Here is a 27520-nt window from a genome sequence, read left to right on the forward strand (position 1 = left end):
AACTATAATATTTAAAAGAACAAAATCCCTCTTTTTGTTTTCGGTTAAAAAAAAAAGATTTAATACCTTCTACGAGCAATGCTATTGAGTTCATCAGATCTGTTGAGCCAGTCACTGATGTCACTGGGAACAGGGGCTGACAAGTGTTAGCATCATCTTCAATCTCTGCTTTCTTTTCAGGAATCTTTTGCAGCCACGAGTCCATTCTGTGAGCATTAGTTTTGTTAAAACCACTCAGCTAACAAGGCACAGGTCGACTCTGTGCTGTGGCCTTCTCACACCAATCTAAATATTAAGTATTTTAAAAAGCCCAGCTTCTTTCTTATCAGAAATTAAAATTCTAATATTTTCTTCCCTCCCCCAGGTAACTGTTTAGCACGGGGGGGGGGGGGGGGGAGGTGGAGCGCCCTTGCCTTGCAGGTCATTGACTGCGGGCCCTGGCTAGAAGAGTCCTACACAGACGTGATTATCTATAGTCCAAGTCTGGCCAGCTCTCCCCCTTTGTTCCCTGGGCGCACCTGGCATGTTGCTCAAGCTCTCCACTCACCACCTCTCGGCAATGGGATGCAGTGCGAGGATGGGGCTAAAGGGACAAAGGGTCGCGCCCCCTCCCCCAGGTCCAGTATTCTACGATTCTCCACTTCTAGGCAGCGCGGTCCACCTTTTCAGGGCTCGACTGGGGGCCTGCGCTTTGGGGACGGCCCAATTGCTCCGGCCACTTCGCTCAGCCCAAACCCTGTTTCATCTGCGTCCTCTCCTGCACCCCCTGCAGGGCGGCGCCAGCTCCAGGTCTCCAGCCCTGGGAAGAGCAAACCCCTGAGCACATTTGTCACAGCCGGCAGAGGTTCACTCCTCCCCAGACCCTCCTCCTTTAGCCCCCTGCCTAGCCGGTGAGGACCTGAGACGTGGACCCTCGGCTTCCCCGGCCGAGGCCTGTCCTCGCTGCAGGACCAGACCGGCGCCCGTCCCCAAGGCGACCGCCACAGTCCTCAGGGTCCACACTGCCTCCTGCATCCAGCTCGGATGTGTGGGGCTCTCCGCGGGGAAACCGAGGCCCCTTCCCTGGGCCTCTGCATCCCTCTAGGATGCCGCACCCGAGCTTCCCCTCCGACGCCGCAGTTCTCGGCTTACGGGTCTCAGCCTTGGGGCTCCCAGCACGCGCTTGGCGCTCCCGGGAAGATGAATGAAAGGGCGGGGCGGGGCGCCGCCGAGGGCGCGGGGCGGGGCCGCGCAGGGCAGTTCCGCCGCTCGCCCGCGCCCCGCCCCGCCCCCGTGCCGCAGCTCCAGGCCCCGCCCCGGCCCGCCCCTCCGCTCCCTCCCCAGGCCGCCGCGGAGCGGAGCCGGTGCCGGAGCCGGTGTCCGAGAGGCGGCGGCGGCGCCGCGAGCCCCGAGCCCACTCCGGCCCGGCCCGCGCTCTCCGCCTCCGCCTCCCGGGCCGGCGGCGGCGGCGGCGGCTGCGGGCGAGCTCGCGGGGCCCGGGCCGCCCCCAGCCCCAGCCCGCCGGGCCCCGCCCCCCGCCGAGTGCATGAGGTTGACGCTACTTTGTTGCACCTGGAGGGAAGAACGTATGGGAGAGGAAGGTGCGCGGGGTGCGGGCCGGGCCGGGCGCCCGCCGGGGGCCGGGCGGGCGGGGGCGCCGCGTCGGGGCGGCCGGGCGAGCGGGGGCACGGGAGGGGGCCGGGCCGGGTGGCCGCGGAGGCCGGGTCTGCTGCGAGGCCGCGCCCCTGCCTCCTCGGGGATGAGCTCGCCCTTCCCGAGCCGGCAGGCCCCTCCCTGACACGCTCCCACCCTGTTTCCCCCTCCTCGGCCCGGCGGGGTGGGCCCCTCCTCCCTTTCATCCCCGCCTGCCCCATCCCCCGACCGAAGACCACCCCGGAGAAGTCCCAGGCGCTGCCCGCCCGGCCCCGGCCTCCATCCGCGTGCCTTGCCCACCCGGGGCTCGCACTGGGGCCACCCCTTATCCTGTCTCTAAGCCGGCCGGGAAGAAAGAGGTGCTGGGGAAGCCGTAGCCCTGGGTCCGAGTTGCCCGCCCCGCTCCGTGACCTTGAGCCAGGCGCTACGTGTCAGGCCTCAGTTTCCCCGTCTTGACAACTGGGGGCTGGGTAATTGGCCCCCGGTACTGGTGGTTGTGGGCCCGGACGGGCAGAGCAGAAATATACCTCCTCCAAGGAACCGTCGACAGTATCCTGGGGGCCCCCACCTCCTCTCTCTGCACCAAACTCAATGCCTGCATCAGTCTTGACTGGGAGGATGACTTTCATCCTAGCCTCCTTTTCAGTCCCTTCCCCCTTACCAGGAGGCCCAAGGATTGGGTTGCAGGACAGTTAGGGTATAAAGACCCCCGAGACTCCCTCCCTGGGGTCCCCTTCCCGGGGTTCCCCCAACAGCCATCACACAGGCTCACCTGGTCCAATGCAGGTCCCGTTTATGCCAACCCGCTCCAGCCCTGCCCCAGGCCCTTGAAGGCCTACTTGGGACAAGGGCCCACCTCACTGTCACCCCTGTCTTAGGTTCCTGTGTCCTCATGGAAGGACAGGCTGTGGCCTGGGAGCCTAACTGTATGTCCAGGCAAGCCTTACCCTCTCCAGGACTCAGTCTCCCCATCTGTACAATGGGGAGGGGCAGGTTTGGGGGATTCGCCAGGGCCCACCCAGCTCCAAGGATGCCAGGCCCCTAGGATGACTAAGCATGCCTGGTGGCGGGCTTAAAGAGGTGCCAGTCGTCCTCAGAGCAGGTGTCGGGGAGTGCCCAGCTCTGTAACCCCAGCAGCCCCTCATAAGCCCAGGCATCGCCAAGCCTCAGACGAAGCATGAAGCACCTCTGGGCTTCCTTGCCTTTCTCCTTCTGTAGGGGCTTCAGCCCCAGATGCACCAGCCCAGTCCTTACTCTTTGAAGGTTCCTCTTCCTGGGCAGGCAGGGGAGGAGAGGGGCTGTGACAAGAGTTACCTGCTGCCTTATCCCTAAATCCTGCTGCTTTCTTTCTCCCTATCGACCTTGCCAGACAGTAGCTGAAGTTGAAGAAGGCTGTTGCTGGAGGGTGGACATCTGATTCCCCTCTTGAGTTTACAGATAGGGAAACCGAGGCCCAGAGAGGCCTAGCAACTTAGCCAAAGTCTCAGCAAGACTCTCAGACCTGCATCCTTTATCCTTCTGCTCGGCACAGTGCCTGGGCGCTGCCTGTGTGTGCACAGGGATGGGCAAGTCCATGTGGGATGGGCAGGGCAGGCTGGGCCTCCGAAGAATGGTTCCTGACTCCCTGTCCACTTTACAGGAAGTGAGTTGCCCGTGTGTGCGAGCTGCGGCCAGAGGATCTATGATGGCCAGTACCTCCAGGCCCTGAATGCTGACTGGCACGCAGACTGCTTCAGGTAGGGGGGGAGGGGGCCCTAAGCAAGGCCTGCCAGAGACGAGAGGCTGGGTCAGCAATCTGGGAGACCTGGCTCTTCCTTCTGGTGCTGTCTCTGGTTGTGACCACCAGCTGAAGGGGTTTCTTTTAGGCAGTGGAAACCTCTGACAAGGTTTGTTTTATTTTTCTTTAAGAACAGCACCCAACGTTTTCTCTAATTTAGTAAGGGCCAGGCGCCCTCCTAAGGACTGTCTAGTTAACCTATTATATTGTCTCCATTAATGGGGACACGGAGGTTAATTCTCTTGACCAGAGTCACACACAGCCTGTGAGTGAAAGGGACACACAGCGTCCACCCTGGCTAGTGAGGCCAGAAGAGAGGCAGGCGCCAGACCCGGGGTGGGGGTGGGGCCCAGTCAGGAGTCCACTACGAGGCCTTCAGGGAAGGCGGCCATCGGCTCGGAGACAGACACAGACAGGAACAATAGCTCATTTGGTTGGAAAAGAGCAGGGGGAGGAGGCCAGGTTGGGATCAATTTGCGAAAGGGCCCTAAGGCCAAGATAAGGACCTTCCAAGGGCAAGAGGGAGCCAGCAGACAGGGTTTGCAGAAAGCAGGGGAGGGACGTGGGCGGAAGTGCCATCCCAGTGGGCAGATGGCGGTGACTTGGCAGAGAAGGGACTGTCACAGTAGTTCAGGGATCCGAGCTCATAAGGGCTGACCTAGGACAGGGACTACAAATGGAGAGAATTTCAGCTGTAGAAGGAACACTATTAGCAAGTGGTTGTCCCAGCAGCCAGCATTTATTGGGCATTCTTAACATTACATTGACTCTGAACAACATGGGTTTGAACTGCGCGGGGTCCACTTAATAGGCAGATTTTGCATGGTGCCGTACTGTAAGTGTATCTTCTCCTCTTAATGATTTTCTTCACCACCGTTTCTCTAGCTTGCTTTTCTGTAAGACCACGGTAGGTAGTACACATAAATACGAAATCTGTGTTAATTGTACCGCTTATATTACGGGTAAGGCTTCCAGTCAACAGAAGGCTATGTGTACTTAAGATCGGAGTTGAAAGTCTGGGCTTTTGCCCCGGCTGCTGGGGAGGACGGTGGGCCCTTGGCTCTCGTGAAGCTGGGGCCCGGTGGGTGATGAGCCGTGCCCAGCCGTGTTGATTTGAAACGCAGCAGACCATCCAGGGTGGCAGTGCCCTGCCTGGCGCTGGGGAGGTGGTCTGAGACCACTCGGTCACGGGTGGGATTCAGGATGGGGCTGAGAGAAATCAGGAAGAACTTTGGGGCCCCCTGTGCTGGGGGTGGGGAGGGAGGTGGGATTTGGGGAGTCATGCCGGAGGGCCAGGAATGCGGCCTCGGAAGCCACAGCAGGGAAGGAGGGGGGCAGGATGTATCAACCTAGCTTTGGACGGGTTCCTGCCCTTCATAACCAAGAGAGGGGTAAGGCCCCAGGTCAGGGCCCTAGGGAAAAGGCATGTGCCGCTGAGCCGGCTGTGATGGGGGCACAGAGAAGGCTCCCGCAGTGAGAGAGGGTCCACAGGCAGTAAGAGCCACAGCGTCCACACGCTGGCTTCCACAAGTGCTCCTGGCCCAGCGGTGTGTGCTCGGCCCAGCCTCCCCCCCAAATCTGAGCAAGGCCAGCAGCGTCCTTACCCCCGTGACAGTGAGGAATCACTCAGGACTCGCTGCTTGCCCGAGCCCCACGGCTACCCAGCAGCCAGCTTCTGGTCTCTACTTGCCTTGTTCCCAGGAGCCTCTCAGTCCATGTCGTGCACCGGCAGCAGTCGCTGGCTCCCCAGGCCTTGTGGTGAGAGGGTTGTGAGTGCATACGGCATGCCTCTGGCATCAGCACTGGGGTCCCTGTCACCACAGGACCTGCTCCTTCCTCAGCTCTAGCTCTCCCACCTCCCGGAGGGTTATGGCCGGGCTGAGTCGTCCAAGCTCTGCTTTGGTCCAGCTGCTGCCTTGGTGAGGTCCCTTCCCAGAAGCCCGCGGCACTCGAGCCCCGGGGGCCACCGTAGCTCTGGAGACATCTCCCTGGAGGCCTGGAGCAGGGGGGGTGGGGAGGGCTGCCCTGGGCGAACAGGGGTGAGCCCACAGCTGGCACAGGGCTCAGAGCCCAGGCCGGGAGGCAGTCTCCCCCGCTTCGGGGGACCTTTCAGGCAAGGGGAACAGACTGTCTGTGGAAGTCAACCTCCGTTCCCTTGGGAGCAGCACCGGCAGGAGCAGCTGCCTTTGAGCTTGTCCCTGTCCCCAGAGAGTCCCAAGCCTCCAGGATCTCTGTCCAAGCAGAGGCCGAGGGGCACGGAGGGTGCTTCCTAAGGTGTGCAGGGCTGAGGGCCACCCGAGCCGCCAGCGGAGCCCAGGCAGAAGGCCCCTCAGCTGCTTCCTGTTGTGGGCCCAGACCAAGTCCTGCTCACCCGTGTTGCTGTATCGTCCCCGCTGCTGTGTGGCCGAGCTAGCCCCACCCTCTGCAGCCTCCAATCCTGAGGGCCTGGGGTAGGATGGGGAAGCAGCTGGCTGGGCCCACCCCACCGCAGCGCAGCCCGCTGCCCCCTGCTGCAAAGGATGCTGGCCCTGAGAAGAAGCCGCTTCCTCAAAGGAGCCAAGTGAGTGCACAGCCCCTCTCCACCCGTCCCAAACCTTAGGCAGGGCCCCCCACCCCCCTGCCGCCCCGGGGCCCGGAGGCCACGGTGGGGCAGACCTACCTGGGACCCGGCTGTGGGGCAGGAGAACCGAGAACCGAAACCTCTAGGTCACTGTCTGGCCGCCTGCTGGGGGAAGCAGGCCGCCGCTGAGACTTCTGGTCCTTTGATCCAGTCTCCCCGCGAAGCTGGTCCTCCAGCGGCTCTTTCTGCGGGATGTGGCCCTGGGTCAAGATTGTCCCTGGGAGGGCTGGACCTGTCCCTGCAGACCTTGCCTCCCAGCGCAGCTCTCCGTGTCCTCCCCAGGGTCCTCCTCCCCACCCGAGCCTGGCTCTGTAGGTGCCTGCTCTCAGGGAAGTGTGCCCTGGACTGGGGCAAAGACCGTCTTCCAGGAGCTCCTCTCTCTGGCCCTTCGGCCATCTCTGCACATCCTCAGTACTGGTACTCCTCTCTTGACATCCTTGCTGGGGGCAGCAGCACGTGCGGGGCACCCCTAAGAGCCAGGCCTGCGCACCCCACGTTCCTCCTCTGGCTCGTGGCCCAGACAGAGGCCTGACGGGTGAAGGGATGGACAGGGGCCAGGCGTTCCTATGTGCCTTCCTCGTGCAAAGGTACGCCGAGGCCCTGAGTGCCAGTACCAAGCTGCTGGGTGAGTCTGGGCTAGATCCCCTCTCTGAGATGGAGACCCCGCCCGGGTGCCCTCGAGCAGTTCTGAGGGTGCTGGCGGATGAGACCTGCTCCAGGTGGAGCGTTCAGCAGGAACCGCTCACCTTCTCTCTGGGGTCCAGCATTTGTGGATGCCTGACATGGGACCTCAGAGAGCCCTCAGGTTGATGGCAGAGACTGGTAGGGCCAACGGAGGCTGGCGATGCAGACAGGCCTGGTGGAGGTGCAGACTGCTTGGAGGCACCCCCTCCAGGTGACTGAGCAGACTTCAAGGAAGTGGTGGCCAGGGAGCTGACTGCACCCACCCAGCCCTGAGTCAGCGCCACCCGGGTCTTCCAGGCCTGCTACGGTGATGAATGTGAGGGAGTGAAGGGGTAGGAGTTTGCAGGCTGGAGAAGAGCATTCTCTCCCCCATAGGAAGACAGCTGCTCCCGAGCCCCCACCAGCCCACCCACCCACCCACCCAGAGGCAGGCGAGGCCCTGCTTCCTGCAGGCTGGCAGCCAGGAGTGAGGGGGAGACTTCTATGGTGACACTGCTGTGACGCGAGGACGGTCTGGTCGGTCTGGTCGGTGGAAGGGCAAAGTGAATCACTCACTGATTGCCCCAGGACACGTGGGAGGTGGGGGAGCCTCCCCAAGGTCACGGTGCTTGCACACCAGCCAGCCTCTCTGCAGAGCCCGCTCCTCTGTGCCTTCCCGCTAGGTTGCAGCCCCCTGGGGGCGTGCACCAGGGATCCCCTCAGCCTGGGCTGCCGCCCTCCGGGCCCAGTGCCTTACTTGCCCCTTCGCCCACCTTGCCCACCTGGCAGTGAGATGCGTGCCCTAAGGACGCCTGGGGCTGGGGGCCTGGGAGTGCTGGGCAGGAAGGGCTGAGAATGACGTCATGGCTCCGGGCCAGCGTTGCTTCCGCTGCCTGGTCTCACATCCCAGAGCAGTCTCCGGAGGCCCTCCCTCCCCCACACCCTCCTCTTGTAGGGGGAGCTCATCGAACTCCCCCGTCTTCCTGGATGCACCCCCACCCCTGTGCTTCTGAACCTGGGCCGTGCCTTCTCCCCAACCCTCAGCCACTGGCTGTGGTCCCCCGCCCCTCCCCTCAGGCTCCCAGACAATGGGGAACTGTCTGGATCCTCTTAAAGGGACAGTGTCCCACCAGCACTCTTGCCTGCGGGCCTCTCCCTCCTCTTCATTCCCAGTTCCCTAAAGAGCATCCGTGTGCCCTCAGTGAGATATCCCACATGCCTGCTGCAGAGGCTGAGGGTTCCCTGGCTGTCTGGGGGACTGGGCAGTCTCACTCAGGCCCCAGTCTTTCCTCTGCTCTCCTGGATTGTTTCCCTGCTGGGCGTGAGCTCAGAGTCTCCTCCCCTGTCCCTGCATGACCTTGGCACATGACCCAGAGTGCTCAAACGGCAGCAGAGCCGGGCAGATTCTCTGCTCCTTGTGTATGCTGGCCTGGGCGTACCTGTGCACCCAGGACCCTGAGTCAGGCTCTTCAGAACGAGGTGTGGCTCCTGCCCCCGCTGGCTCACCAGGCACCCTGCGCTTCCTCATCCTGCCGGCCTGGCCTCTGGTCCCCCTCCAGCTCACTCCTGGGTGGAGGGCAGCCAGGCATGTAGGTCTAGCTCCTGGCCTGTGGGATCACACATAGAAGCGGGTGCATCATTTCTCTCCATCTGCCCCAACCAGGCCTCCCCTATGGCCCCTCCCAACGCTGCAGGGGTATCCTGACCTTGAGGACTGCACATCTGGGCGGTCTCTGCAACAGTGCCATGGCCCTTGTGAGGGAAGGTGTGGGCACTGGGGCTCTGGTTGGGCCCCCCCTTCTTGTGACTACAGCATCTGATAGCTAGGAAACCGGGAGACCCTCTGTCTGTCTTCACTGATCCTGGCTGGTTCTGCTGAGCTAAACGTCTGCCTCGTATGGCCGTGAAACGGGGAGTAGCTCTGCGGGGTCTGTGGCACCCATCATGTGGCCCAGGGCAGTTTAGAGCCTCCAGAACTAACCTTTCTCATGGTGGCCTGTGTGGATTGAGTACATTTCGCCAAGGCGGTGGGAAGGTGCCAGCATCTGGTAGGTCTCCACGGCTCCAGCAGGTCACTGCCATTTGCATCGGCTGGCACTCGTCCAGCCACCCCACCCCCACCCCGCCGAGGCCTGGGCTCCCGGGTTCCATTCCCCTCTCCACTGGACTGGTGACCAAGAGCAAGTCATCTGCCTTCTCTGGGCCATCTTCCTTGTGTGACAAGGGACAGGGGCTCAAACGTGAGGAGCATCTGTCACCCTGGGGCTAGCAGCCCGGCCAGATGCTCTGGGTGCAGAAGTACACGGGTGGTTGTGCAGGCTGTGCACTGCACAGAGGCTTCCAGCTGAGGGACCAGGGGCAGCTGAAGCCATCCCTGGCTCCACCTGCTAAGCCCTCTGCCCCAGCGCAGGCTTTTTCTGCCCAAGGAGGGTGAGGGGCGGGGGGCACACCTTTTTCTGATTCTTACGGAGGCAACTTATAGACTACGGCGAGGCTCAGCTGTGCAGTGGGCCAGACTGAGTCCCTGTGCCCGCCCCCCCCCCCAGGTGTTGTGAGTGCAGTGCCTCTCTCTCGCACCAGTACTACGAGAAGGATGGGCAGCTCTTCTGCAAGAGGGACTATTGGGCCCGCTACGGAGAGTCCTGCCATGGGTGCTCGGAGCACATCACCAAGGGGCTGGTCATGGTAAGCACCCGCCCCTACTCATCGCCCCTGGTGCTTGTGTGTGCGCGCGTCCTCACGGGTTTCCCTACCCCAGCCTCCCTCTCGTTCTTTTCGCCTGTTTTGACCTCCCCACCCCGCCTTCTGAGCCCATCGATCGGTCTGTGTGCCCGTCTGTGTGCCAGAATTCTGCAGCTGGCCAACCGGGCCCCCAAAGTTTGTCTGGGGGCTGTTCTGAGAGGAGGCGGGGGGGGGGGGGGAAGGCAGCTGACCTGGGCCGTCCCCGCCACTCCCCCTGCCAGGTGGCCGGGGAGCTGAAATACCACCCCGAGTGTTTCATCTGCCTCACGTGCGGGACCTTCATCGGTGACGGGGACACCTACACGCTGGTGGAGCACTCCAAGCTGTACTGGTGAGCGCCCTGGTCCCCTCCGAGCCCGGGGTAACCCTCATCGCCCCCCACAGGTCTTCCACATCCCATGCGGGACGGTGGGTCGTTAATAGGAGCCATGGGGTAGGAGTGCCTGGGAAACAACCCAGGAGTTCACTGAGAACACAGCAGACATCGCTCTTGCTGATGTGTCACTGAGGTGCAGTTCTGGCACTGACCCTGACCCTGCAAGGTCAGGCCCGTCCCCCAACGAGACTGCCCTCGCTTCAGACACCAGCTCCGAGTTCAGAGGTTCCCACAACCCCTGAGGTTTCATGATTCTCTACACAACTCCAAGAACTCAGGAAAGCCCTGTACTTAGGATTCCAGGGCATTTTATAAAGGGTACAAATCCCTCTATATAAGGACCAGCCAGCTAGAGGATGGAAAGAGCAAGGTCTGGAGGGCCCCAAATACAGAGCTTCTGTGCACTACCCCGCATGGAATCAGGACCTGTGACACCCCCGACCTGTCCTGGCCTCACCAGAGTTTTTATCGGGGCCTCATTGTGTGGGCACTGTTGATTGAATCATTGGGCACATGATTGAACTGATTCTCCAGACACACACACACACACACCCGCCTCCTTCAAGGTCAGGCTGGGTCACAGGTCCACCCTCTGATCACACGGTCCGGTCTTTCTGGTGACTAGCCCCCATCCTGAGTCACCTGTTAACAAAAGCTCAGGTATGGTCTCAGGGACACTCGTATTCCAAGGGTTGAGAGCCAGGACAAAAACCAGACAAATTCTGTATCATGCAGTGCTGAGAAAACTGGATTCCCAGGCAGCATGGCTTAATCCCAGATGGACTTTTAATGACTTCCTCCTGAACCGGATGTATCTACAGGCCTTTTCCTGGCCAGCTGACAGCATGTCAGGAGCAGACAAGCCCAGAATGATTGAGCCCGGTTCCTGCTCCAGTCCTATCAGGCAGCGACGACCCCTCTGGCCATGGGGAGCCATAAAGGGAGGCGGGGAGGAGAGAAGGTGCTGGGGACTGTCCTAACAGTCTTTTCTTCCCCCTCTTTGGGTCCCTACCACCTGTGGCCCTTGCAGCGGCCACTGCTACTACCAGACTGTGGTGACCCCCGTCATCGAGCAGATCCTGCCCGACTCCCCCGGCTCCCGCCTGCCCCACACAGTCACCCTAGTATCCATCCCAGCCTCGGCTCATGGCAAACGTGGCCTCTCGGTCTCCATCGACCCCCCGCACGGCCCGCCGGGCTGCAGCACAGAGCACTCCCACACCGTCCGCGTCCAGGGGTGAGTGGCTGGCCGAGGCCACGGCCGGTCTGGCTGTGGCCATGGGTGCTCTTGGTGGGCGGCTGGAGTCTAGGGCACCCTGAGAGCGGGTGAGCATTTGGGCACAGACAGAACCCAGCTCTGACAATCTGCTGTACCTCGTCCCTGGCCCGGTCCTTCCTTTAAAAACCACGGCAGATGCTAGATGAAAAATATTGAAAACTTCTTGAGTCCATGTATAACCCAACAAGAAAGAGGGGAGTAAGCAGCTCGGGGCCAAGTAAGGAGCCCAGGAGTGTCAGCAGAACCACTGAAGACAGCCTTGCCTTAAGGCCAAATGGAAATTGAGTGAACTTAAGCTTCTGTCTTTAAGTCCTTTTGTGGCTGGGCCTCTCACAGCCCTGACCTGTAGAGGAAGCCAGTGGAACTAGAGAACTCCTGTTCCATTAGACTGGGGTGTCCCAAAGGGCTCTCTGGAGGAGGATGAATGAGAAACAGTCCACACCTTCCATCAGCCCCTCACTCCCGGAACTGTAAGATAAACTGATTTGAGCCTGAATGGAAGGGGAGGGGGGAATCTCCCCTGAGAATTTATAAACAGGTTTGCAAAGCAAATTCCTATGCCGGGGTGGCTCAAAAAAAAAAAAAAAACGAAGTCACAACTGTAAGTTTAAAGTACTTCCCAACTGGCATTGTTCCTTGGTAGAATCAGACGCAGCTCTTTTCGTTGGGTGGACTGAGCTAAGTGTCCCAAGGAAGCGATTCAGTCAAAACCCAGCGAGTGCGTAAGGAAGCAAGGCACCGTGAGACCCAGCAGACACAACAGGAAATAGAACCAGGCCCACAAGACCTCCAGATACTGGAATGATCAGAAACCCTGTAAAATAATTGTATTCGATATGTTTTAGTCATAAGAGAGGTTTAGAAAAAAATGAGGAAAGAGCAGAGAAATTTGGGGGCGCCCAGATGGTTCAGTCGGTTAAGTGTCCGACTTCGGCTCAGGTTATGATCTCGTGGTTTATGAGTTCGAGCCCCATGTCGGGCTCTGCGCTGACAGCTCAGAGCCCGGAGCCTGCTTCAGATTCTATGTCTCCCTCTCTCTCTCTCAAAAATAAATAAACATTAAAAAAAGTAAGGAGCAGATAAATTTGGAAAAGAACCAAATGGAACTCCTAGAAATGAAATAAAAGGATGAAAGCTGTGACAGAGGGGTGAGGACACATGGAGGACAGAGTGAGGATCTGAACATCCATTGGGCATCCCAGGAGAAGCACAAGATGGCAGGAGGGAGGCAGCATTTGAAGGTCCGATGTCTGAGAACATTCCAGAACTGACAGACACCAAATCACAGACTTCAGCCCAGTAGATCCCAAACAACAAAATAAAATATCCACCCTTGGGTCACCCACCCCGCGTAGTGAAACTGCTACACCCAAGGCAAAAGAAAAGTCCTTAAAAGCAGCCACAGAAAATAGATTACCTTCAAAAAAGGGCAGCTGATTTCTCAACAGAAACGACAGAAGCTAAAAATCAGCAAAATGATATATGTATTCAATGCACTGAGCAAAAAATAACCATCAACCTAGGATGCTGTCCTTGAGGAAAATACCCTTCAAGCAAAAGGGAAAAATAAAAACACGTTAAGGCGTGGGGCGCCTGGATGACTCAGCCGGTTGAGCGTCCGACTCTTGATTTTGGCTCGGGTCATGATCTCACGGTTCGTGGGTTCAAGCCGCACGTCAGGCTCCGTGCCAACAAGGCTGCTTAGAATTCTCTCTCTCTGCCCCTTCCCCACTCACATGCACGCGCTCTCTCTCTCAAATAAATAAATAAATACAAACTTAAAAAAACAAACCACGGTAAGGTGGACAAAACCAAGACTTGGATAGGTCATCCATAAAGAAACTTCTAAAGGATGTAGAAAGAGTCTGAAATGCAGGAAGGAATGCAGATTGAAGAGCCCACACAGTATGCTGCTCTCCTCTCTGGGCTTTGGGGTTCTTTGAACAGTGAGGAAGTTGGACACCTTGGAGCCTTCTAAGGTCTCTTCTGGGCTTTGATGGACTCCTTGAGGAAGTAGTTTTATAATTTTTTTAAGTTTATTTATTTTGAGAGAGAGAGAGTGAGTGGGGGAGGGCAGAGAGGGCAGGGGACAGAGGGGCTGAAGGGGGCTCCATGCTGACCGAAGAGAGCCCGATGGAGGGCTCGGACTCCTGAACCGTCAGATCGTGCCCTGAGCCGACGTCGGATGCTCCACCGACTGAGCCACCCAGGCTCCTGAGAAGTAGCGTCCGCCTGTGCGGGCGTGGGAGCCAAGTGCCAGCTTCCATTGGATCCGGCGAACACTTCTCACCAGCTGTCAGGTCCCAGCACCAGGGCTGGGCACTGGCCAGAAGGGAAGGTGGTACTGGGCTTGTTCTGCTGACCCACCCTGCACGCCAGCCAGGCCGGCAGCTGCCTCGTATACATAAGCGGGCAGACAGACTGGGCAGAGGTGGGGAACTCCCAGACCAGCTGGGCCCTCAAAACCAGACGGGATGTTAGAAACGGGGGCCGCAGCCCCTCCTCCCGGCATCCCTCGCTGGATGAGCATTCTTGCCTGCCAGCAGCCGCTTTCCCAACGGCGTCGGCAGGGACCGTGCCCCTCTGAGAAGCCGCCCAGCCTCGCCGAAGTCTGCTCACCTGATTTACTTGTTTGTTCTAAACAAATCAGTGGACTGCTTTTCTTTTTGTTTTTTTCTAAGCATTTTAAGGAAAGCTTAATTCATCCATGCCCCGGCCCCCCACCGCCCTCGCAGGAGACTGAGGGATGACAAGAGGCTAAGGAATATACCTTTTTTTTTTTTTTAATGTTCACCTATTTTTAAGAGAGACAGAGCCTGAGTGGGGGAGGGGCAGAGAGAGAGAGACACGCACGGAATCTGAGGCAGGCTCCAGGCTCCGAGCTGTCAGCACAGAGCCCGATGCGGGGCTCTAACTCACAAACTGCAAGATCACAACCTGAGCTGAAGTCAGACACCTAACCGACTGAGCCACTCAGGCATCCCAAGGAATATGCTTCTAAGACGCACAAGAAGCCTGTTTCAATGAAATATATTCACTATTTTTCAACTTTTTGTCATGAAATTTTCAAACGTACAGCAAATTTAACAGATAAGTACATTGAATACCTCCACCTCCTTCTGTGTTCACCAATTTTAATGGGTTTTTTTGCCACATTTACGTTATGTGTGTCTCCTACCTATATGTGTGTGTTTATGTGTATGTTTGTATGACTTATTTATATTTATATATACACATAGGTACATATTGCTGTTATTTACTAAATCACTTGAGAGTAGATAGCAGGTGTTAGTGACCCTTCCTTCCCACCAAATACTTTATACCTTCTCCTAAAAGCAAGATCATCCTCTTCCATAATTATCAATTGTGTCTTATGGTGCAATTATGAGGTTTAGGAAATTGAACACTGACATGACACTCTCACCCAATCTTAAGTCCACGTTCAAATTCTGCCAATTTTCTCAGCGCCAGCCGTTATAGCAATTTCCCTAGACCCAGGATCCAACCCATGACCATACAGTGCATTGAACCCTCACGTCCCTTCAGTCTCTTTGACTCTGTGACAGTTCCTCGGCTTTTTCTTGTCCTCGTGACCTTGACATTTATGAAGAATCGCAGCCTATTGTCAAGTCGAATACCCCTCCGTTCAATTTGGGCTGCTGTGTCCCCTTTGTTCGATTTAGGTTATGCATTTTGACCTGGTAACTGCATTAGTGACTCTGTGTCCTTCTTGGATTTTCCCGCCAGACCCACATTGCCAATAAAGCATGCCCTTTACTGGGAGATGTCACCTTTGATTACTTCGTTAAAATACAGTCTGCTGTCTACTGTCCAGGATTTTTTGTCCCTTTGTAACACAATCAGTAAGTCATTTGTGAGATTTGGTTCTGTAACTACCCTGTCCCCACCAGCCTTTCCCCGAATGGTTTTAGCATCCACAGAGGATTCTTATCTGTATTACTGTGACAACTACACCATGGCGATATTCTAACTCCATTCTTCCTTTTGCATTTATTACCTTTTTCCTTTTTTTTTTTTTAATGTTTATTTATTTTTGAGAGAGACAGAGCTTGAGCGGGGAGGGGCAGAGAGAGAGGGAGACACAGAATCCGAAGCAGGCTCCAGGCTCTGAGCTGTCAGCACAGAGCCCCCACGCGGAGCTCAAACTCATGAGCCGTGAGATCACGACTTGAGCCGAACTCGGACGCCCAACCGACTGAGCCACCCAGGCACCCCATATGAACCTTTTTCTTAAAGTTCCCAGTCTCCATTCTGCCCCCTACCCCTTCCCTATCTCAGGACAGAGACAAAGTCAACATTCCTTTAAAAAGCCTTCATGAAGACAAAATGAAAACACGGTGACCAAGGACTTAAAGAAAGCAAGTATAGGGGTACCTTGGTGGTTCAGTCTGTTAAGCGTCCAACTTTGGCTCAGGTCATGATCTCATGGTTTGTGGGTTCGAGCCCCGCATCTGGCTCTGTGCTGACAGCTTGGAGCCTGCTTTGGATTCTGTGTCTCCCTCTCTCTCTGTCCCTCCCCAGCTCACGCTCTGTCTGTCAAAAATAAATAAACATTAAAAAAAAGAAGCAGCAGCAAAATATATTTGGCAAAACGGCCGTTCTGTGAGCTAGATTTTGGGTGTCATCCTATCTCCACCCAGCTGCTGATTCTGGAGAAGTGGAAGCCTTTGCCTCATCTTGCATGGCAAGTTTGGGAATCAGAATCCAGGGGGTCCAGACTCTCTTCGGACTCCTCTCATGAGATGATGCGTATCTGCCTGAAGCATACCAGGCAGCTGGAAGGATCTGTCTGTCTCCATGGCAGAGACAGCACCTTGTTGAATGGGAGCCTCTGTGCATCCAGTATAGATGCGCTTTTCTCCAATTGCCCACCCACAGCAGACATTAGTAATTGATTATAGAATTCTTCCCCATCAAACCAGAACTCCACATTCTAGGCAGTTGCCATCTATCAATCACGCAAAATAGAATTAATTTGCCTCCTCACCCCCATCTGATCCCCTTGGGCTTGGTTTCCCATCCAGGCTCCAGGGGACAGGCAGGCAGGGGTCTGGCTGACCACTACTCTATGCCCACAGAGTGGACCCAGGCTGCATGAGCCCAGATGTGAAGAATTCCATCCACGTCGGAGACCGGATCCTGGAAATCAATGGCACGCCCATCCGCAACGTGCCCCTGGATGAGGTATGGGCCCTGAGTCTGGTGAGCAGAATTGGAGGTGGTGCATTCATGCCTGACTCCTCCCCCAGCTCCACCTGCACCACCTCCGACTCACCTGTCCGCACACCTGCTCTCCCCAGATTGATCTTCTGATCCAGGAAACCAGCCGCCTGCTCCAGCTAACTCTTGAGCACGACCCACACGACACACTGGGCCATGGGCCAGGGCCTGAGCCCAGCCCCCTGGGCTCTCCAATCCACACTCCCAGCGGGGAGGTGGGCAGCTCTTCCCGGCAGAAGCCTGTCCTGTAAGTCAGTCCCGTGCCTTGTCACATCTAGGTACTTTCACAGACGCTGGGCCTCGGGGATGAGACCTGGTTCCTGCCCTCTGGGAGCTCCCAGTCTGATGGGGGAGGCAGGCCCGCAAAAAAGCAGGCCAGCAAGGGGTGCGGAGGGATGAGAAAGAAAGGTTTGTGAGAGGTAGGAAAGCAGGGGTGCACCTCCCCCAGCCGGGGGGTCCCACAGCACTTCCAGGGTGGAACAGCAGGCAGGTAGCTCAGGATGAGGGGAGCATCGAGTGTGGTCGGGGAGGCACGGGCCCCTGTGCACAAGGGTGCCCAAGGCCAGAGGTGGCTTGTGGGCCATTGCGGGGGCCCAGGCGGGAGGTGCCAAGGGCCCCATACCCTCTTGAAGGGAGGGGAGACACAAGGAAGAAACCCAGAGGCAGCCTGGTCCTCACTCCACTTACCTTGGGGGTCTGCTCAAGACTCCTGGCAAAGGTTTTGAGGCGGGGGGAGGCATATCTTCTGGGGTGACACTGTTTAAGAGCTAGTGGTGTCGAAGGCACGTATTTCCTCCTTGCGTGCGTGTGTCTAGAGCTCACGCTACCCTGTGGAGCCACCCACGTGGCAGGGTTAAGGGCATCCTGGATAGGTTGTCTGCCTCTGCACCCCAAGGCCCGGCACTCAGATGCTGGGAGACAAAGCATCTGCCCCAGGGCCACCAGCCAGAGTAGGCCAAGGACAAATGGTCCCACCAAGGGCACCTGCAGGACAGCAGGCCCAGGACAGAGGTCTAGTCTAGTCTGGGTGCTGGATGGGGCATGAGCCTTCTGACCGCCCAGGAGAGCGGCCCTGTGCCACCTTCTCCCGGACTGGGGTGGGGGTGCTGATGGTACATGGACCGGCACGGATGGGAGCATGGCAGGCAGGAGGAAGGGGGCAGGACCGAGGCCCAGTGCCCACCGGCCCCGGTGACACCGAGCCCCGTGTGTGCCTCCCCAGGAGGAGCTACAGCATCGACAGGTCCCCAGGTGCTGGCTCCCTGGGCTCCCCGGCCTCCCAGCGCAAGGACCTGGGTCGCTCTGAATCCCTCCGTGTGGTCTGCCGGCCGCACCGAATCTTCCGGCCGTCGGACCTCATCCACGGGGAGGTGTTGGGCAAAGGCTGCTTCGGCCAGGCCATCAAGGTACAGGGGGGGCCTGGGCAGGGGCGGGGCCAGAGGTGGGAATGGGGGACAGGCCAGGTGAGACCCATCAGTCCCGCCTGCAGGAATCCACAGTGGAAGGGGTACCGGGCTTCCAGACTTCCTGGCCGGTACTTTCCTCCACCTGGGCCTCCCTGAGTCAGTTAGGGGAGGGGACCCACTACAGAGAGACCCAGAACGTTATGTGGAGGATGTGGTAGGGGGTGGGAGGGCAACCCGGGCTGACCCAGAAAGCTCCCCCCCCCCCCCCCCGGGGCCCTGTACTGAGCCTGAAGCCAACCCCTCACGGCCTCTATGGTGCCCACCCCTTCACATGCTCCCCCAGTAGAGACACAAGCCCCTCCTTGGCTCTGAGGTCACCTGGCTGTCACCAGGCTGGAAGGTTCAGGATTATATAGAAGGTGCCGGCGAGGCCCTGTCCCTGGTCCCCTTCCCAGGGGAGAAGTCCCATCTGACCTCCAGGAAGCAGCCCAGCAGAGCAGAGGAAAGAGCTAGCCTCTGAGTCAGGCGGTCCTGGCCCCCAAGACCCAGCCACCCCCTCCATCCTGCTGGGTGCCCTTGGCCACTGTCAGGAAACCTCCAGAGTGTCTGTGTCCTCGTCTGTAAGGGAATTGATGAGGCACCACACGAAATGTCTGTGAAGAGTTTGAAGCCACCTGCCCGTCCCCCTTGCAGTTCTGGGGGTGGGGCTGGGGCCTCCGTCGGTACCCAGGCTCCGTGCCTCTGTGTCCCCACGTAGGTGACGCACCGGGAGACGGGCGAGGTGATGGTGATGAAGGAGCTGATCCGGTTTGACGAAGAGACACAGAGGACATTCCTCAAGGAGGTCAGTGAGCAGAACTGCACCCTCCCCTTCACCACACTCCTGGGACATCCCATGGCCCCCGCCCCTTCTCCACTGACAGGGGTGGCCCGGGGTTCCGGGAGGATGTGACGCTCCACCCACACACCGAAAGAAGAGAAAGTATCCCAGCAGGAGGGAGAGAGGGGCCCGGGCATCCTGGAGGGTGGCAGGGGACACACGGGCACCTTGGGGAATCGGCTGCGATCTCTGGCGGGGCAGCAGGGGAAGAGAGAGACTTGGGTAGAGCCCCAGGCCCAGCCTGCCTTCACCCCGCCAGGTGAAGGTCATGCGATGCCTGGAGCACCCCAATGTGCTCAAGTTCATCGGCGTGCTCTATAAGGACAAGAGACTCAACTTCATCACTGAGTACATCAAGGGGGGCACCCTCCGTGGCATCATCAAGAGCATGGTGAGTGCGTGGGCAGGGCCCACACCTGCCGCCCCGGCCCCACAGCCAGTGCCACAGGCCCTGGTGGGGGGGGGGGGGCAGCTCCCCTCTGGGCCTCCTCAGCTCTCCGGTGGGGTTGGCCTCTGGTCTCCAAGGCCCTTCAGACCCTGAATCCGAATCAGATGGGGAGCGAGGTGCAGAGAGGGTGGCAGCTTGGCTGAGGGGACACACAGGCTATTTCGGGGCAGCCGCCCTGCCCCGCCCCAGAGCAGCCAGACCCAGCCTCGCCTGCCCCAGGGCCGAACACCTCAGGAGGGGCACCTTGTTACCTCTCTGCTGTGGGCCTTTGTTTTGCTTGTAGAGAAACCAAATCATATTTACTATTTACTATGTTCTGTAAAATTCAGAACTTTATATATTTTTTTTAATTTTTTAATTCAAGAGGCAGAGCACAAGCAGGGGAGGGGGAGACACAGAATCTGAGGCAGGCTCCAGGCTCTGAGCTGTCAGCACAGAGCCCAATGCGGGGCTCGAACTCACGAGGCGTGAGATCATGACCTGAGCTGAAGTTGGGTGCTTAACCAACTGAGCCACCCAGGCACCCGAAAATTCAGAACTTTCTTTAAGGGCTTGGATGAAATTGCAAATCCCAACTGGGAAAGTATTTGGAGAGAAGCTTCTAACGCTCTGGTGCTCTCGCACAGTGCCCCGGGGGTCCCCACCTGGGCATCACCCGGACACCAAGAGGTCCTGACCCCCTCCTGCACCTGCAGACTCCTCATTGCCCCAGGCTGTGGTCCCTGCAGGCCTGTAACAGGTGTGACTTCTCAGAAAGGATTCTGTGGTCAAGTACAATCTGGAATCACAGCCTCCACCCACTTGGGGTTCCTCACTGCACTGGGTCTTGATTACGCTCTCATGTCCTTACCTCCCCCCAACTTGAACTCTGTAGGGGGCTGGGGTGTGAGAACCAGGCGTTTCCCAGATGATTTGAGCCCAAAGCCTTACTTGCTGGCACTCTGCAGGCGATCTCGCGGGGCCCATCCCTCTCTGCCTGCACGGGAAAGTAGGTTCAGATTTCCTAAAAACCCGAAGGCATGGGATTGTGTCGAACATAGAGTTTTTTTCCCCTGCGAAGAGCTGGCTCAGGAGTTACAGAGGAGTGTCCCCCACTTTGCGTTTGAAAACACATACTGGAAAGTGGTGTTTTTGAGTTATTCCCCCACACCCCTTAGAAGCAGACAAAGGTGGGTGCAAAAGAAAGTGGGGGGGTCATTGGACCCTCCGAGACACTTGCTGCCTTGGCTTCCCTCTCACCCAACTGTCCTGCCACTGTGGCCCCGTTGGTCCACACTGGCCCTTCTCTCCCCATGCCCCCCGCAGGACAGCCAGTACCCGTGGAGTCAGAGAGTGAGCTTTGCCAAGGATATCGCTTCAGGGATGGTGAGTAGGCTCCGGGGGTGTGGCTGGGTGATCTGACCCCACCGATAAAAGGATTCTGTCCTGCTGACCTTAAACCTTAGAAGGCACTGAGAAACAGAAGCCGTCAGGAAGTGCCAAGAAAGAGCAGGGGTATCGGCTGAGGGTGGGAAGTGTCCCTGAGGCAGGAGGGGAGGTAGAAGCCGCTGGGGGGCCAGGGGTGGGCTGGGGTCCCTCGGCGCAGCTGCCTCCTGACCTCTGTGCCCCTTGCCCCCAGGCCTACCTCCACTCCATGAACATCATCCACCGGGACCTCAACTCCCACAACTGCCTGGTCCGAGAGGTGAGCAGCCCGGGCCGGGGAGGGAGGGAGACTGCAGGAGCCACGCCCGCCCACTCCTGGCCTCGTGGCCTGCCCCGGACGGGGCTCCTAGGTTGCCCGGGCCCACGCCTCCTTCGGCCCAGGTGGAAACAGCGCCAGGCCAGGAGGCAGACAGAGCCGGCTGCGCCATTCACGTGGATGGTGGCTCCAGCGCTCTGAGCCATCAACAGGTCCCAGGTGGTTAGGAGGCTCGGAGAAATCGATAAAGGAGAGAGTGGTGTGTAAACTGTAACGGGCGGTGAGCGAGGTGGCATTCACAGGACAGCCCACGGCAGAGTGGCCAGGCCCACGCCAACAGCTGCAGGTCTGGAGGAGGGCCTGGGCGCGTGGGCTGGGGAGGTCAAGACAGGCTTCGGAAAGAGGCTCTGGGGGGCACACTTAAGTAGGGGAGTTGGAGGGGGAGGCGCCTGGGTGGCTCAGTCGGTTGAGAGTCCAACTCTTGGTTTCGGCTCAGGTCATGATCTCACGGTTCATGAGTTCGAGCCCCTTGTCAGGCTCTGAGCTGACAGTGCAGAGCCTGCTTGGATTCTCTCTCTCTCCCTCTCTCTGCCCCTCGTCGGCTCATGTGCTCTGTGTCTCTCTCTCAAAATAAATCAATACGTAAACCTAAAAGAAAAAAAGGGTGGGGGTAGCCTGAGGTGGGGGATGGAGGGGGACCGTGGACCGTCCACAGAAGGCAGAGGAAGGGGTGGCTGACTGTGCCCCACCGGAGAGGCAACGCCCTGGTTTCCCGCGGCTGCCGTAACAGGGAACCACAGACCGGACGGCCTGGAACAACGGAAATGTATTCGCAGGGGGCAGGAAGCAAAGCAAACAGTCCAAAATCAAGGTGTTGAGAAGCCTGGCTTCTCCTAGAGGCTGTGAGGGGGAGCCTGTCCTGCGCTCTCCCCCAGCCTCTGGAGGCTGCCGGCGCTCCCTGGCGCTCCTTGGCCTGTAGCCACATCACTGCGGTCTCTGCCTGAGTCTTCACACAGCTTTCTCCCCTCTGTGTGTCTGTGTGTCCTCTTCTTTTTTTTTTTATGTTTATTTTTGAGAGCGAGACAGAGATCGAGCCCGAGTGGGGGAGGGGCAGAGAGCGAGGGAGAGACAGGACCCAAAGCGGGCTCCAGGCTCCGAGCTGTCAGCACAGGGCCCGATGCGGGGCTCAGACTCATGAACCGCGAGATCATGACCCGAGCCGAAGTCGGACGCCCGACCGACTGAGCCACCCAGGTGCCCCTGTCCCCTTCTTATAAAGGCACCAGACACTGGATTTCGGACTCACCCTAATCTAGTAGAACCTCATCTTAACTGGTAGCATCTGCAAAAGTCCTCCAGGCAGACGTTTGCCCAGTGAATTCAGTACAAGAAGTGTTTCGGGTGGTGGGAAAAACACACGCAAAGGGCTGGTGATACGACATTTAGGAAGCAATGAGTTGGTCACTATAGAGTTGGGGGAGGTGGTGGTCTGAGCCCTCTGGGGATTTCCGGGAGGCTCTAGGGGACTCTGGGCCTCCGAAAGCTGTGGGCAGTGGACACACGAGAGAGGTGGGCAAGGCGGGCTCCGTCGGCCTCCCAGGGAGCCTGCTCAGGCCGCCCCTGCTGGTGATGGGTGTTACTGCAGGGCTGAGCCAGGCCGGTGTGCAGGGCGAGGAGGGGCGGCCTGTCCCAGCTTGGACCCCACAGCGGGGCCCATCCCCTGAGAATCTGATGAGCGCTGTGAGCTCCCCATCCCCAGAATCCATGTGTACACAAACCAGAACTTTCACCTATCGCTTGGGGCCTCTAAGAATCCAGTGGGCACCCTTGCTGGTTTCCCTGGAGCTGTTTCCCACAGCAGGGTCTGGGGGCTGTGTACCATCGGACCCTGGGGGAGTCTTCAGAAGCGCGGGTCCTGAGAGGGACCAGCACTTGAACGATCCTGGTGGACACTGTGCGAGCTCGGCCCCTCCCCTGTCTGCCGTCTCTGCAGAGTCTTCTGTAGGCAACCGTCCACGTTGGTGTTGCAGAGACAGCACAGAGTCCTTCCCTGTAGACTGAGCCTGGTCCTAACCTCTCCCTGGCTGGGCCCCTGCCCCCTTGGCCTGTCACGCACGGCCTCTGTGTCCGTGCCCAGTGGTCCATCCTGGGGCTGGCACACACAGTCTGGACTTCCAGGACCCTGGACGCCACGCCTAAGAGACCTGGCTGCCGGACCTATAGAGACCTCTCCAGGCCCCTGGCTTGACACCGGTGACCCAGGGCAGCCTGTCTGTCCTTTGCTGGGTGGACACAGGGGTCGACATCTGTACTCCTACAAACCTAAAACAGTAAAGCCGACCGGCTGGATGGCCTCGGGCAACTGTCTTAACCTCTCTGGGCCTGAGTAACCTCATGTGTAAAGTGGGGATAAAAATCACACCCCCCCCCAGACTGTTGGAGGAGGAAGAGACACAGCTGTCACGTGCCAAGCACAGGACCCAGGTCTTGAATTAGAATTACTCCCTCCCTGGCACAGCAAGGCAGCCCTGGTGCCCTGATGGGGCACACAGAGCACTACTCACGGGCCCCCGGGTGTCAGGGGCGTGTCCTCCGGGCTGTCTGTGGAACCGTCCGGACTAGGAGTGGGGCAGGCATGTGCTGCCAGGAGCCCCTCTCAGTGCGGCCCTGCTTCGTGGTCACCCCAGAACAAGAACGTGGTGGTGGCCGACTTTGGGCTGGCACGGCTCATGGTGGAAGAGAAGACACAGCCCGAAGACCTGCGAAGCCTCAAGAAGCCAGACCGCAAAAAGCGCTACACGGTGGTGGGCAACCCGTACTGGATGGCACCTGAGATGATCAACGGTGAGTGGGCCCCCCCCCCCCCCGTCCCGTCCCGTCCCCCCGGGCCGGGGGTCCCAGGCAGGGCTGCAGCCCCCGCTGCCCAGCCCCCCCCTCCCCTCCAGCTTCCTCCCTGGGTCCCGCAACTCGTTTCCCGTGCCACTGTCCCGCACGCCACCCGCTTATCACAGAGTCCTGGAGGTGGCAAGTCCAGTGTCCACGTCACTGGCCTGAAGTCAGGGGTCAACCGGGCTGGGGGAGGTCCCGCTTTCCAGCTTCCAAAGGCTGCCTGGCTCCATCAGAGGCCCTTCCTCCATCAGAGGCCGGGACCCTGGCACCTTGTCGGACGTCTGTGTCCGTTGTCCAGTCTCCTTCCGTGCCTGCCTCCCTCCTGAGGACCTTTTGCGGTTGTATCGCAGGTCCTCTCCCCATCTCCAGATCCTTAACTCAGTCACGCCAGCAAGTCCCCTGCAAGGTGACATCTTCTCAGGGCCCAGGGATCAGGTGGCGGACAGCCTGGCTCACCCGGGGCCTCTCTCCCACTCGGTTTCTTTTTTATTGGGCCTGTCACATGATGACTACATATGACACCCCAGGTGACACCCAACACAGGCAGGTGACATTCAGACAGAGGGCAGGCAGAGCTGGGGGCATCTCGGTGCCAGCACTGACCAGAGTTAACATAGGCCTCCATATCCCCTCCCACCCCCCCCCACCCCCGTAACTTAACCTGCAGAAGGGGGCTCAATCACTACCTTTAAGGGTTTACTGTGAGGGCCTGCTGCATCTGACACATGAGGGTGGCTGTACTGGCTGTTTTTAACATCACAAGGTTAGATGTATCACCCCCCCCCACACACACAGCTGAGGAAACTGAGGCCCAGAGAGTCTGTATCAGCTCCTGGGAGTGCTGTTAACAAATTACCACAAACCGGGTGGTTTAAAACAACAGACATTTATTCCCTTGTAGTTCTGGAAGCCGGAAGTCTGCAATCCAGGAGAGCCCCGCTCCCTCCAGGGATTTCCGGGGAGCACCCACTCCTTGCGGCTTCTGGCTTCTGGTGGCTGCCCTAGCATTCCTGGGCTCGTGGCCACGGCCGCCTCTCCCTGTGTGTCGTCCTCCTCAGTCTCTCTTAGGATGTTTGCAACGGTACCTAGAGGCCGCCCCCGGATGATCCAGGATTATCTCATCTCAAGATCCTTTTAATGGCCATATTTGCAAAGACCTTTTTTCCAGTGAAGTAATGGTCACAGGTTCCAGGGGTTTGACATGGGTAGTTTTGGGGGTCACCGTGTGGTCCATGACTTGTCCAGAGTCACACAGCTGGTGGGTGGCCGAGCTGGGCCTGGAACCCCCCCAGGCAGGGCTCTCATCCTCACCCCGCAGAGGTCTGCTCAGACCTGGCGGGGGTGGCAACACAGGGACATAAGCCCTGGTCCCACGGCAGTCCAGTCGCTCGCTACTTTCTCCTGGTCCCACCCTGCTGGCCCCCAACCCAGCCTCACCTGCTGACAGCCGATCTCTCCATCCAGGCCGCAGCTACGATGAGAAGGTGGATGTGTTTTCCTTTGGAATCGTCCTGTGTGAGGTAGGTGGGGGTGGGTGGCGGTTGGCCTCGGGCTTGGGGCTCCTGGGAACCTGCAAGCTTGGGGCGGGGTGGGGGTGCGGTGCAGTGGTCAGGCTGGCCCCAGACCAAGTGTGACCTGCCCTCAAACCCACCTGGTTGGCGTCAGTCCCAGCGGCCCCCCACCCCCACCGCGGGTAACCGCTGGGCCTTGTGCTGGACAGATCATTGGGCGGGTGAACGCTGACCCTGACTACCTACCCCGCACCATGGACTTTGGCCTCAACGTGCGAGGCTTCCTGGACCGCTATTGCCCCCCAAACTGCCCGCCGAGCTTCTTCCCCATTACCGTGCGCTGCTGTGATCTGGACCCCGAGAAGAGGTAAGTGGGGCCGGGGGCTCAGCCCGGAGCAATCCTTAGGGGTGGGGCCGCCCCCCCCCCCCACCCGGCAGCACAGAACCCACTATCCCGCCCACCTGTCACCCCAGACCCTCCTTCGTGAAGCTGGAACAATGGCTGGAGACCCTCCGCATGCACTTGGCCGGCCACCTGCCACTGGGCCCGCAGCTGGAGCAGCTGGACCGGGGCTTCTGGGAGACCTACCGGCGTGGCGAGAGTGGACTGCCTGCCCACCCCGAGGTCCCCGACTGACCCCGGCCCACCCAGCTGCCCCCGTCCCCACCTGCAGAGAATCCACCCAGCACCAGACTCCTCTGCGGGCGGCAGCTGGCTGTGGAGCCCTCAGCTGGGCAGCAGGCAGGCAGGCTCCTCCCCGGCGCCGGGCCCTGACTTGCCTTCTCCTACCCTGCGGGCCGTGGCCCCTTTGCCCCGTCTCTGCCCCCGGCCCCGGCGCTGGCCTGGCTGCACACACACCATCACCTCACCCTGCCTTACCTCTGTGTTGGTGGGGCCGCCCCCTCTCGCTTCTCTTTGCATGAGCCGGAGGACCCATCCCGCACCCCATCGCCCCCGGCCGCTCTGTGCACACCCCACCTGTCCGCAGCTACTCCGAGGCTGGGCTGGCAGACGGCCTCAGACCAGGCCCGGTAACGGCTGGGGACGTGGGAGGGCACGGAACGAGGGAGAGGCCAAGCTCCTGGGGTCCTTCACCTCCCGGGGGTGGGGTGTCTCGGTAGCAGCAGGTATCGATAATTGCCCGAACCCCAAAACAGGGAGAGGTCAGCTCCTGCAGGGTGGAATTCCCCGGGGGCTAAGCAGCAGGCCTCTCTTGCTCTGGATCTTTTCATTTCTTTATTGAAGCCACTTTAGTGAGAAGCAGGTACCAGGCCTCAGGGTGAAGGGCGGGCCCACTGAGGGAGAAGGGGAGTAGTTGGGTCCCTGGGTCAGAGCTGCTGGGAGGAGCCGCAGAGGGACGCTGGGCAGAGCGGACGAGGCAGGCGTCCACCAGCAGCCCGACCCCTGCAGTTCATCTCCGTGCCCCTCCGGGCTTCTCCCCAGGCTCCCTGCCCTCCCCACGGCCCTCAGTCCTCTGGGTTCTTCCTGTGTAATCTATTTTTAAGAAGAGTTTGTATTATTTTTCATACGGCTGCAGCAGCTGCTGCCGGGGGGCTTGGGGTTTTATTTTTCTGGCGGGCGGGGGTGGGGGGGCCATTTTGTCACTTTGCCTCAGTTGAGCATCTAGGAAGTATTAAAACTGTGAAGCCTTCTCAGTGCACTTTGAAACTGGAAAACAATCCGAACAGGCCCATGGGACCGCGAGTCCAGGGGGTGGGACACGTCCCCGCCGTCCAGGAATCGTGATGTCTACGGAACAAAACCCAGACCCAGAACAATAAAATAAATTCCATACTCCCCATCCGGGTTCCAAGTTGCCATGTGTGTCTGGGGCTCCGAAGAAACAGGACAAGAACAGAATTTCGTGACTAGGAGTCTGGTGGGAAGATGAGAGTTGGGGGCATGTGGGGATGGGCAGGAGGGACGGGCAGGTGGGGACGGGCAGGAGGGACAGGAGCAGGTGGGGACGGGCAGGAGGGACAGGGGCAGGTGGGGACAGGCAGGAGGGACAGGGGCAGGTGGGGACAGGCAGGAGGGATAGGGGCAGGTGGGGATGGGCAGGTGGGGATGAGCAGGAGGGCCAGGCACAGGGCAGCAGTGGAGGCCTGGCCGGATGAGATACTATGGAATGTATTGCTTTCATTTAATGTTTTCTTCTTTCTAAACCTTAAGGGATCCCATCAGGAAAACCACACTAGCTTTTTCAAATAGAGGGCACTTAATCCTGGGAATTATTATTATTATTATTTTTTTTAATATTTATTTTTGAGAGAGAGCATGTGCACAAGCCGGGGAGGGGCAGAGAGAATCCCAAGCAGGGGCTCGATCTCAGGAATCATGAGATCATGACCTGAGCCGAAATCAAGAGTCGGAC

At 58.9% G+C, this 27520-nt stretch overlaps 2 protein-coding genes and 1 long non-coding RNA gene across 3 annotated transcripts; 1 reads left to right on the top strand and 2 right to left on the bottom strand.

The window, feature by feature from the left end:
• Positions 1-1449: 1449 nt before the first annotated feature.
• On the top strand, positions 1450-26947 carry LIMK1 (LIM domain kinase 1). The gene is made up of 16 exons (XM_043561341.1): positions 1450-1580; positions 3272-3368; positions 9239-9377; positions 9656-9765; positions 10841-11047; positions 16189-16294; positions 16411-16577; positions 17553-17736; positions 18494-18580; positions 18876-19007; positions 20370-20429; positions 20683-20748; positions 23433-23589; positions 25099-25154; positions 25355-25512; positions 25620-26947. The coding sequence occupies exons 1-16, from the start codon at positions 1526-1528 to the stop codon at positions 25780-25782; spliced, it is 1944 nt and encodes a 647-aa protein (XP_043417276.1). The 5' UTR covers positions 1450-1525; the 3' UTR covers positions 25783-26947.
• Positions 4114-7134, bottom strand: LOC122472027 (translation initiation factor IF-2-like). The gene is made up of 4 exons (XM_043561342.1): positions 6776-7134; positions 6069-6214; positions 5100-5405; positions 4114-4303 (listed from the first exon to the last, which is right to left on the bottom strand). Exons 1-4 carry the CDS (start codon positions 6794-6796, stop codon positions 4291-4293), a joined length of 486 nt encoding a protein of 161 aa, XP_043417277.1. The 5' UTR covers positions 6797-7134; the 3' UTR covers positions 4114-4290.
• Positions 24502-25178, bottom strand: LOC122472028. Its single transcript, XR_006294333.1, has 2 exons — positions 25072-25178; positions 24502-24719 (listed from the first exon to the last, which is right to left on the bottom strand). It is a non-coding gene; the product is annotated as an uncharacterized LOC122472028 (long non-coding RNA).
• Positions 26948-27520: the final 573 nt, after the last annotated feature.

Source organism: Prionailurus bengalensis, chromosome E3 (assembly GCF_016509475.1).
Source record: "Prionailurus bengalensis isolate Pbe53 chromosome E3, Fcat_Pben_1.1_paternal_pri, whole genome shotgun sequence".
Lineage (NCBI taxonomy): Eukaryota > Metazoa > Chordata > Mammalia > Carnivora > Felidae > Prionailurus > Prionailurus bengalensis.